At 30.5% G+C, this 12,306-nt stretch overlaps 1 protein-coding gene across 2 annotated transcripts in view; it reads right to left on the reverse strand.

Moving 5' to 3' along the window:
- The window catches only part of LOC111311500 (putative 3,4-dihydroxy-2-butanone kinase), a 27,887-nt gene extending 24,574 nt beyond the window's left edge, over positions 1-3,313 (reverse strand). The window contains exons 1-8 of one of the 2 annotated variants that reach the window (XM_022910932.2): positions 3,044-3,313; positions 2,288-2,361; positions 2,142-2,205; positions 1,213-1,325; positions 1,061-1,108; positions 691-762; positions 484-573; positions 96-269 (exon numbers count right to left, since the gene is read on the reverse strand). In XM_022910932.2, the coding sequence (XP_022766667.1) occupies positions 96-269; positions 484-573; positions 691-762; positions 1,061-1,108; positions 1,213-1,325; positions 2,142-2,205; positions 2,288-2,361; positions 3,044-3,083 (675 nt within the window). In that variant the 5' untranslated portion in view covers positions 3,084-3,313. Of the gene's footprint in view, positions 1-95; positions 270-483; positions 574-690; positions 763-1,060; positions 1,109-1,212; positions 1,326-2,141; positions 2,206-2,287; positions 2,365-3,043 lie in introns of both variants that reach the window. The other variant, XM_022910924.2, reaches the window with a different exon arrangement.
- Between the last annotated feature and the right edge of the window lie 8,993 nt (positions 3,314-12,306).

Consider the following 12,306-nt stretch of genomic DNA (forward strand, 5'->3'; position numbering starts at 1 on the left):
AGAACTAAAGTCTAAAAGTGATCAACTCAAAATAAAAATAAAAAGAAAACTAATTTCACTTGGTACCACAGAAACATAAGTATAAAGTAACTTACAATTCCCAGACCAAGTTCTATCTTTCCTGGGCCCAAGCGATCAGACGTAACCTGCCCAGGCAATGTGCAAACAGATAGTGCGACACCCATAGTTCCAACCACCTCAGATGCACGTTTTGCCTCTGAAGCAACATCAGCAAGAGAAAGGCCAGCTGCAGCCGCAGCTCCAGCAACCTGCATTCCACAAAGAGGAAGAGAGCAGCTTTTTAAGAATTCAGTGCAAGTAAATTTTTTTAAGAAGAAAAAAGCCAATTTGCTAAAGTTAGAGCTTTACAGAGAGCAACTTTACAAAATTAAAAAGAAAGTGTACACAGTGGAAAATCCCATTGACGATTTATAATTATGCAGTTTACCTCCTGTCAAACAGCATGAGAGAGAGAGAGAGAACCTTATTAACAAGAATAGTTCCTGCCAAACCTCTTCGTCCAGCAATGCCTCGAGGTGGAGGTAATGCACAATCATCTCCAACAATTAAAGTCTGCAAAGGGAAGGAATTGTATCCATGTTTTGATTTTATTCTCCCTTAAAATGCTTCGGACATCCAAAGAAATAAAAATATTTCTTTAAAAAGATGATGTTTAGCATGAAAACATACTTCTATTTTATAGCCTTCAGACCTTGCTTGCTCAGCAGCTAAACCAAAATTCAAACGATCACCGGTATAATTCTGTTCATATGGTTATACCATGAATTAGAACAAGAAATAAATTAGCCACAATATGCTCCTTGCTTCAAATCTAAACTTGCTTCTAACCTTTACATTAATAAGTCTAACAATGGTTTTTCATTTTACTTACCTCTTTCAAACTTCTTTTTTTTTTTTACAGGTTGGCGAGAATTAAAAAGAGGAATCTTATAAAACAAAACAAAAAATTAGAGCACAAATCTTAATAGCACTAAATTACCCAATACAGCTATCGATATCATATAAACCTATAACCTGATTTATTAGGAAAGAAAAATACCATAACTATCAGAAGACATCCCATAGGACCAGTCACAGCTCGAATGCCCTGGTGAAATAATTTCAATCACATATGGGAAGATGTTAACATTATCAGCAGGATGGCACAGCCTTTTAAACCAAAAAAAAAAAAGTAGGAAATAGAAAGCATACAGCTAAAATTGAATCAACTGGAGGAGAAGCGAAAACATCTCCACAAATGGAAGCTGTCAGCATTCCTTCTCCCACAAATCCAGCATGTGCAGGTTCATGCCCACTTCCTCCTCCTGCATCACAAATTATATCAAATAAAAAATTCCTGTGAACTGTTTTCACAATTTTCTTTTTCAAAAAGGGTTCCTAAGAGAGACAATATGACAATGGCCTGACCACCATTCTCCTGAGGCTAGAAAATTCAACAACAACAACAAACTAAGCCTTATACCCATAACTCTGGGGTCAGCTATATGAAAGGCCAAAAATAGGAATAATGTTAGATCGTAGTTTTGAATCTTCTTGCACCACTCATTACTATCAAAAACAACCTTTCTGAGGGTAGAAAATTCAATAAATTTCTTCTTCCATTTTCTTTTTACCTATTTCTTTTTAAACAAAAACTGTAAGAAAAGTAAACAAGATGTAACATGTGCAAACAGGAATATCCATGGACATAAATAAAACCCATACAGTTAAAACATAAGTGGCTACATGAAAGAAACTAAACTTTCAATGGAAAAGACTGGAGAACTGTAAGAAGTACAGAATCATGCATGCTCCAAAGTTTATGTTGAATGATGCATACCAACTAATTGATAATGCGACCTGGAAAATCAGAATAGTTACTAATATACTTTGTTAAGATGTGAGGGAAATTTTCTGAGCATACATGTTAAGGAAAACTACAAATTTGGTCCCCAAAGTTGCCTAACAAAGAGCAGGCTAAACTAATTGATTGACAAAATCATTAGAAACGCAAAAGGTGACTGGAGCTCTAAAGTTGTCGCTTAAGAAGATATTAAAAGTAATGAAGAATAGAATTTAGATTTAGTTTTCCAGCACAAGAAAACAGATATGAATTTTTAGCAGCTTTGCAGGGTCCGAACCTGATATGACTGCAACCTTGTCATATGTTGAACCTGAAACATCAGCACGTATTACAACCTTAACCTGCAAATTAACAAGTTACTGTTTTGTGAATATAAAGCCTAATTGCAGTAATGAACATGGGCAAAGATGAAAACCAAATAACCTCAGGGAAACCATCTAAGTACTGGAGTCCTGGATAGGTTTCCACAAGACCCTCAATAAATTCAGTCACGACATCTGCTGCCATCATAACAAAAGAACGTCAAAAATGGTTTTTCATAAAACAGAAAGCTGAAATTGTAAATTCACTTTATTAATAGGTCACCCAATTGTTTTTCATATTTTATATCTTCTAGATTGGTAGAATGGGCATAGTAAAGTAATGCAACCGAGAAACAATAGAATATAAAGGTTGATTTAGCACTAAACACAGTGTAGCTAATGCAGAAAATTTAAGAAATGAAATAGTAATCATTTGCCTGAAAACTTCTCTTTTTTTCCTATTTTAGCAATAGCCTTGCTTAACTCTGAGCTTTCAATTTTCTCAGGAAATGAAGGAAAACACAGAAACAAACAAGAATTACTATTCAATAAAAAAATAAAAATTATAATATATATATATATATTATCCATTTTCTAATTGCTAATTAGAGGGCAGAGCACAAATACAACAAAAAAATTCCACATTTTCACAATCCGAACACAAATAAACAAGAAATTTGGAAATGTGAGCCAATTCCATACTTTAAAAAAAAAAAAGGGATGAACCAATAGAGAAGGGGAGACAAGTGAGAAAAAGAAAAGAAAACTAAATTCTTTTTCCTTGTTTTGTTCTCGGCAAACAAAATTCAGAAAATCTAAGGTAATTTATAAGTAATAGAAAGACAATAGTGAGAAATAAAGAGAAAGAAGAACGAACCGTTAGGGTTGTTGATGAGTTTCTTCCCGTGAAAAGCCATAATCGAAGACTATTTCTTTTTTTTTTTTTTTGGGCGAAAATTTGAATTCAGATTTGAGAAGCGAGAGAGAGACCGTTTTGATTTTTTGGGTATTTGGACTTTGGACTGTTTAGGTGGAGAGCCTCTCTATTTGCAGAGTCTCACCTGAAACAGAACAGTTATTTTCCTGTATAAGACCGGCGAGTTGTTGCTTGTCCGAAGAAATTCCCCTTCAATTACAATAATGGAACGAATCCCTTCTAAACTATTATCAAATATTTACTATAGTATCTTAATTTTAAATTTTTTTAATATATTAATTAAATTATAAATTTGTTAATTAAAATGAGACTTTAAAAGTTATTTATTCAATCTTCACTAAAAATTAATAATATTAGAGATGAACTGTATTAATTAACAATTGATTAAATGTCATATAAAAAATTATTAAATTTCATGTACTATGTTAATAATTTGATTATATTCAATGTATCCATCAGGAAAGCAACAAAGCTCATGGTAGGATAATCCATTCAACATCTAATCAATGAAAAGCAAAGGAAAGTAGTCTTTCCTTTTCGCCTTATTTAGTTTTAATCATCCATACAAACTTTTCGGTTAGTCACAATTCTAATGGATATCATCTCATTGTTTTCATATGACATTACACTCATCCTATCTTTTTTTGATATATATTGGATTGGACTAACTCATGAGTATCGAATATATGATTCTAGTGTTAAGCCATTTGATTATTTTCTTTTTAACAACCTCTTTCATGGCTAGATTCTAACAACACCGATGCTTTATGGTTGATTTATATCCCTCTTCTAGCAAAATTTTGTGTGTGTAAAAAGAAAGATCGATTCCTCTAACATCAACTATGGACTATTCTAAAGCTAACTTATGATCTTTTAACATATATAATAAATGGACCACTTGATCACAGTTAAATAAGCTGAAATGATCACAAGCAAAGTATCATTCTTTCCTAAATAAGCATACCTAATATGAGATGGCAATGGTTTAAGTTCTAAAACTAGTGGCTCTACAATAGAATGTTTCAACATTTTAGGGACAAACTCAAAAACATCTAAAGGTTCAACACTAGTAGGTGCAAATTGACACACAAAAATCATAACTATATTCTCAGCATCATCTAGATCCATGTCTACTACATCATTAATCTCAAAAGGTTCCTTAAAGGGAGAATTCATGTGCTCAATTTGAAAAATATTATCAACTAAGCTACTAAGCACTTCTACCCTCAAATACTCACCAAAATCATCAAAATACTTCAAAGCTTTAAAAACATTTAATTTGACCTCTTGATCTTGAACTCTCATAATCACCTCCTTCATCTGTATATCTATGATAACTTTACTAATTGCTAAGAAAGGCCTCCTTAAAATGATCAAGATCTCATGTTTTACCTCTATATCTAAGACGACAAAATCAGTAAAGAAAATAAATTTCTTTACTTTAACTATCACATCCTTTACCATCCCTCAAGATATTTTAATGATCAATCAACCAATTACAGAATAACAGAGGTGGGTTTCGCTTCTCCTATGCCTAGCTTTATGAAAATTAACAAGGGCATTAAATTGATACTAGCCTCTAAATCACATAATTCCTTATCAAAGGACACATTGCTGATTATACAAAGACTAGTAAACTACTAAGATCCTTAAGTTTTGGTGACAAGCCTCTCTGAATCAATGAACTACGCTCATAAGTGAATGTCACTGTCTCATAATCCTCTAATCTCCTTTTTCTAAAGATTATATCCTTTATGAACTTAACATAGGTAGACATTTACTTTAATGTATCCACAAAAAGAATATTAATGTGAAGTTCCTTAAACATTTTTAAAAACTTAAGAATTGTTTCTTTTCTTTTTACTTTTGGAATCCTTGAAGGAAAAGAATATAAGGTCTAGGTGGCTTAACTCTAAAGGAGTTGGCTTAGAGGAACTAGGTATTGAAATCTGGGTAAGCTTTATCATTTCATTAACCTCTTTACCTTTTTCTTACTTCTAAACATTTACTTCATTTTTCTCAACCTCACACTCATCTACTACATCCCTAAGTGTAGCATGAACAGGGTCACTAGCTAACACCTTACCAAATCATCTCAGCTAGTAATAGAATCTAATGGCATGGAAGATAACCACCTTTTAGCTCTATCTTTAAGGAAAAAAGGATATAACTTAAGTTTAATGACATCTTCAATAACACCATTATGTTTGAATGTATCATATATCTCCAAGAAATCCCATAAGTAAGCATTAAAGTCCTCATTTGCATAACCACTAAATTGCACTAAATATTGAATCATTTGGATAATTACAGGTTTAGTTTTAAAGTTATTGGCTTGAATAATTGGTCTCCTAATGCTAGTTTGGAAACCATTAAGCTTGGGCATAGTATAATCTTTAAGGGTTCTAGTGCTATTATGGTAAAATCAATTTGTCTCTTTTTTCTAATTTTCTTAAGTTTGTTTTATATCTCAAGATCTAGAGAGATCAACTCACGACTCCTAATTGATTACATACATTGGCCATAAGGAAAGCTAGATCAAATAAAAGAATTCTAAAGAGATGATCTAAGTGTGTACAACTAATGAAATGAGACAACAAAAAAGTTAATTTTGTACACCCTAAAGAAACAAACTCATGGCAAGTTAGTAACTAGCTTAGCATATGTACATTAAAGGATGAATTAATCTATAAAAAAGCACGTCAAAGTACAATATTAGTCTAAAAGAAATCTTGACACCTAATACCCGACAATAGCACCAAAAACTTGATTGGAGATTTCTGCAAGTGTATAGATCATTTAAGTAATAATAGTGATCAAACTCAAAATATCATTCCCACGAAGATTAGTAAGAGAGCCTAGCTAAGTATCTATTATTGACATATCTATCTAACAATAATTCTTTCGAAAACAAGAGGCATCATTACTCTAAGCTCAACAAGAAAATACAAACAAGAAAGTAAATTGCACAAACCAAAAGTATACTAAATCAAGTAAAAAGAATGCATAACATGTAATCTTATGCAAAGTAGTAGCTAAATTGCATTAATTTAAATCAAACATTAAAGGAAAGCATCTCTAAACTAATGAACATAAAATATAAAGCTTGAATTAAAACAAGACAAAAAGTGAAAGGCTTGAATATGTAATTCAACTATAAACCGAAACTAACTAACAAAAACCAAAACTACCTAACAATTAAACTTCAAATGAAAATGCACTTCAACTCTAAATGAATTCATACTAAAACAAAATCTTAAATGCAAAAACATTAGTAAAACAAGAATTAACTTAAATTGAATTAAAATTGTTCAATTGAAAATGCAAAAAAAGATCATAATATTTGAAAATCGAACTAATCTTTAAGCTAGAAATATAAAAACAGTGGAATTAAAACGTAGATCTATAATCTTAGAGTGTGAATGAACTTGAAATGAGTTGAGGCAACTTAGATCTATAAGTTAACTACAAGATCAAGCAAAAAAATCAATTAAAACAATGCATTAACAAGCTCAATCAACTTCAACAAAAATCGAGTGTATAAATTGTAAAAATGGAGCAATTGAAAGAAATTAGGCAAACAGCCAAGGAAAACATCAAATATAAAGGAAGAAATTGAAATAAAGCAAGTAAACAAGTGAAATAACAAGCAGAAGTAAATGAGGAATGGATCGAACACCTAGCAATGAGAGAAAACTCCTCAAGTGCTATGTTGCTAGAGCTCTTACTTAAACTTCCAAGAATTTTAGAAAAATTTATAGAATGAACTTGTAAGTGAAACTTTTAGATTTGAAGTACCATGAATTGAAAGTTTGTAGAAAAAAATTGGATCAAAACTCCTAAGAATTAATTGAGATCTAATGAGAAAACTGAAATTAGTGCAATGAAAGAAATTGCTAAACAACATTGAGTAAGTAAAAGAAAAGCTTGATTATGTAAGAAAATTTAAAGGAAATTAAATTTTGTTGCTTGAATCTTAAAGTGCATGAAAAGTAAACGCAAGAAAAGTAAAATTTTTGTTGGAAAATATTAAGAATTTTCTCCTAAACAGCCCTCTAAATGAACAAAGAGGAAATTGCTAGCGAGAAAATTAATAAGAAAGTAAAATGCAAGAAATGAAAAAAAATCTAAAACTTTCTAAAACTTCCCTCTTTGGCCAACCACTACCCTTATTTAAGGTCAAGAATGATGTGTTTCAACCAATCAAATTACAAAAAATAGCCTACTAGGATGCCACATAAGCTAGATATTTCATGTCATTCAATTTTGCTTCATAAGCTTCCTAATTTGCCTCTTTTCACTTCACTTCACTTCAAGCTCTCTTCCTTTGATCTTGTGAACTTTAAAATGTTAAAATTATGACCAATTAGGAGCTTCCAAAATTCCAACTAAGCCACTGCCCATTGGCTTTCCTCTTTGAATTTAAAACTCAACGCTAATCTCACTTGATCATCAAATGCATCTAATGGTTAAGACCTACTCCTTGTCTTTAATTTTAGGCACCAATCCTATTCCATTTGATCTTTAATTTCTAGCCAATTGAGAGTCATATTTAATTACCAAATTACCCTTGTAGAAATCTAGAAACTTTTAACTCCAATTCAAGCTTAAAAAACTACACTTGGGCATTACATCAATTTTGGCTCATAAAACTTTACAACAAAGGTGACAAAGACTTAATGAGCTAAAAATAATATTTAAACAAGGAAACTATGAAGAATAAACTTGAATTAAAGTTTAATTAAAGTTAATATGCAAAGGAAGTAATGAAGAAAAGTTATGAAAAATCTCTCAAGTATGGCATTTGCACAAGCTTGACTAAGTTTGGCCGAATGGTGGATTTTTACAGCAAAATGCATCCAAAATGACTCAAAAATTTAATTTTTTCACTTTTTTCATATTTTTACTTACACATTGAATATTTAAGTAATAAAAAGTATTTTTACCACTCTAAATCAAGCAAATATTCACAAAATGCCCTAAAAAGTATGATAAATCACTAAAATTTTATTACAATCAAACCCCCAAACTTAAGCTTTTGCTTGTCCTCATGCAAAACAAGATTAAGCTAGAATCATCACTAACTTCTATTGTTTCATTCAACATGAATGCTTCATGGATTAATTAATGAATATAACTAAAGCAAAATCATGAACATGGGTTAATTTACAAGAATCGGCCTAGGTTATGGTTCAAATGCAAACACTACATTTCTCAAATCCTTGCATGAAATCTAATGATGCTATGTAAAACATGAAAATTCCAAAACAAAGATCATTAAAGTGTCATCAAGTTTTATATGTTTACCTATCATATCTCTCTCCACTAATGTAGACAAACACATAACCAAAGATCATTTAAGACTTTGTAAGCTTGTAATGTAAGGCTAGGGTTAAGGTATGACAAAAAGCATTTTAGGCTTAAGCACCCTAACAATGCATTACTTTCATAGGATCATTCAATGTTAAGCTTTCAAGGTAAACAAAGGTATTATTGGTATTTGCCTTTTAAGCCAAATCATTTTTTTGCTAAGATATTATCATATTTATAGTAATTGAATATTTGATATCTTATAAAGGTCTTATTTCTATATCATTGAGCTTGTGTACATATATTTCAATATTGATGCTTATATGATAAAGTTCTTGGAATATAAATAAAGCTTTGCAAGAAAAATACAATGAAATTGTAATTATGAGATCATCATTACATAAAAACTATATGTTCCAAAATTGTTCCTAGTCAATGCTTTATTAATAAGATTACATTGACAATAGCTTTAAGACTAGCACATGGTTATGCTCTTACTTAAGAAGTAAGCAACTGATCTCATAAGTTAAAATTTGGGTAAGCTGGAGCTAACATGTAGATGCTTGGTACAATACCAACTTCACTGAACATGACCCAGAATGAGATTGATGTATGGTAGTTCACATAGTATCTATAACTACATTCTCATGTGATGATTGTATAAGTGATCATTTGACTTAAGATTACTTATGATCTTATATGATGAATGTTATACTTTGACTTTACTTATGGTTCTAACCAAGAATGCTCTAGTCAAGTATTGTTAGGTATAACATGAGGCATATGAAGATGCATGAAGTAATCAAGATATGATTCATCTCTTTCTATGATCAAGAGAGTATCTCAACCAGTCTTGATTAAATTAACTTGATATATCTTTGGTCAAAGTGAAATAAGATTTTAGAATTGTTCTAAAACTTATTCAGAGCTAAGGTCAAGGATAAGATTTAACATGGTTGAACAAAATTAAGAAGACACTAAACCATACTAAATGTTCAAACTAAGATACTATGTGATGAAAAGATATTAATTATACACTAAAACCATTCACGGATAAGTTGTCAAGCCATATTGACTTTTCTTTAGCAATTAGGGGTCATGGTAATAAAGTTAGCGTTAATCATGATCTATAAATATAAAATTGACTAATTGAAGAATTGGTGATGAAGACAAAAAGTTTGTTTCATCCATAGCTGAATATTAAAGCTTATAATGCTTGTGTTTATTGCTAACATGCTAAAGAACCTAATGGGTCACATACAATAGGATAATTGTGAAAGATTGAAATTGGGACAAATTAAGTTGGACTTAATTTGATTTTGGTATGACAAAATAGAGGAAATAAAAAACAAGAGAAAGAGTTTCCCTTATTTGGTACATTCGGCTAGCATAAGGTTAGTTATAGAAATTTGCATTCCAAGCGTTAAACCTAATGTGGTCGAATGGTTCCCTTATAAAAAGAACATCAAGCCACCCCCTTATTGTAAGAGTAACCAACTAAGTTTCTAAAGATCACTCAAGAAAATACAAGAAGTGTTGCAAATACTTATTAGCTATAGTGTGACTTTGAGTTCTATCAAACCTTAGAGAAGATTCTTTCACAAGAGATTATGTGGATTAGCATTAGAGGTTGAACTCTTAGGCAGCTTTTTGACTTAAAATCTATTTGGAAGGTCACCATATTGAATTGAGGAATTTTCGGCATTTAAGGTAACACTTTTAGCCGAAACTATGCATGTTTGTATATATATGTTATTTGTATAGTCTTGTTGATTAATCTTGGCTTTAGAGAATTAAAATTTTAAAAAATTTCATTGCTTTAACTCTGTATAATGATGCATAATTCCCTCTAAGTGGTATCAATGTCTTGTCAATATAGATTATACAAATTAAAAGTTTGTTTGGTTGTTTATGATATTAAAACTGTTTTGATTACAATATGTTGTTGTGATGTAGAGGCAGGAAAATGAATTTTGTTCTATATTTTTTTTGATTGGATTCGTTTAGAATATCAAAGCATGATGTCTTTGGATGATTGGATTAAATTTTATGATTTATGGATACATTTGCATGCTTAATGAATTTTTTTGTTTGTAATCTATCTATATTAGAAAAATTATATTGTAATGATATTATGAAAATTGTTTCTCACTTTAGGGATATTGTTTGGCTACAAAATTTTAACACATTAAAATAGACATACTAATGATCATTATGTAAAAAATTTCAGAATTTTTGGAGTTGATTTGGTTATTCAAAAGTTGATGACAATTTCAGCCTAGAAATTTGCCAATGGTAGTTGGGCATTTAAAATATGCATATGATGCATGGTTACCCCAATATGATTATGGTACTTGATTTTCTTGATGCAACTGGTATTCTTAAAAGTTAAGAGACTTTAAAAACTTTTTCACTAAAATTTTAATGAAAATCTACTTGTAATCAATATTTGAAATCTTAGGAAACTTGTTCACCAAGATTTCAAGATTTACTTTCTTGATCACCAAGTTTAGTGAATTATTTTTATAAAAGGTCAAAGTAACTATTACTTGTGATTCAAGAATCATGACCAAAGGCATATGAAAGCATGGGAATGAGTTTAGGACTCTTAGATGGTGGCTAGAAAGGGTGGCATAGCAAAAGATGGCCTAAACTACCTAGTTTCCATAAAAACTACCTTAGCCACAACTTGCTTTCCTTCTTGGATAAGTTTTTGACTAAGTCCTAGATTGGTGTTATTTCTTGTTGAATTTGGATTCGTAAATAGTTTGGGTTTAAGAAATAAGATTTAATATAAAATCCAAATTGAATTGAACTTTCTAAATTGTTTGGAACTTCTAATTAATAAAAAACTATTTCACTATAACACCTAATTGGACTAGAAAAATCCCAATGCATGTAATTTGGCTTGATGTTAATTGATTGATATTCCTAAGTAGATTAGAGTGATGTTGACCGTGTTACATTAAAATTCAAGTAAAATTATAATTTCTTACTTGTTTAGGAAATTATTATTGCAAATTACATGTTCCTAAGATAATAGTTAGATATATTCAACCATGCTAACCAAACATGTTTATGCCTTGAATCACATTGAATTGGATTGATGATTGATATATGATATTGATATTGATTCAAAGAACATATGTGCAAGATCATGAATTTGAACCAAACATGATGATTGTTGTAGAATGTATGTTAGTTATGTGATAAATACTATGTATGCTATATTGATTTATTGTTATACATGCTAGAATTTATGTGATAAATGCCATGTATAATTGTGAGATGCAGGATAAGATTACATGTATTGGATATATGATGAATTCTTTGCATGCTTAATGAGACCTATAGCGAATAAAAAATTATTAATGAAAAATATTAAGTTTTGATGCCTTCCATTAACATAAACAATTGAACTTTTTACTAGTAGGGCTTGTTAAGACAAAACTTAAGGTACTCATTATTCGAAATAAGGTGTTATGGTTAATGGGTTTTACTTAACTATCATTGTATTGTCTAGATGCAAAAAATTTAGTCATATAATGATAAAGGCAATGATTGAGTGAATCACATAAGATGTGATTAGACAAAGAGTTGTCACCCAATAGATCTAGAAGTCACATGGGATGTCATTGATAAGGAAATTATCTACCTAATTTACTTATTATGGCTTGTTAAGTCAAACCTCAAGGTTATGGTAAACTAAATGGGATCTTAGCTCACTAGAAAATTATGATTTTTTTGAATTAATGTGAGAGTTATTGATTTGATTAAAATAGTGGGAGCAACTAATATATAGATTTAGACTTTATCTATATTAGTATTAAACAGTATGATTGATACTTGTTCATATTTTATAGGTTGCAAAAAATGAGTAATAACTTATTGCT

The sequence above is a fragment of the Durio zibethinus genome, chromosome 9, assembly GCF_047325235.1.
Source record: "Durio zibethinus cultivar Kanyao isolate XHJ-2024 chromosome 9, ASM4732523v1, whole genome shotgun sequence".
NCBI classification, from domain to species: Eukaryota; Viridiplantae; Streptophyta; class Magnoliopsida; order Malvales; family Malvaceae; genus Durio; species Durio zibethinus.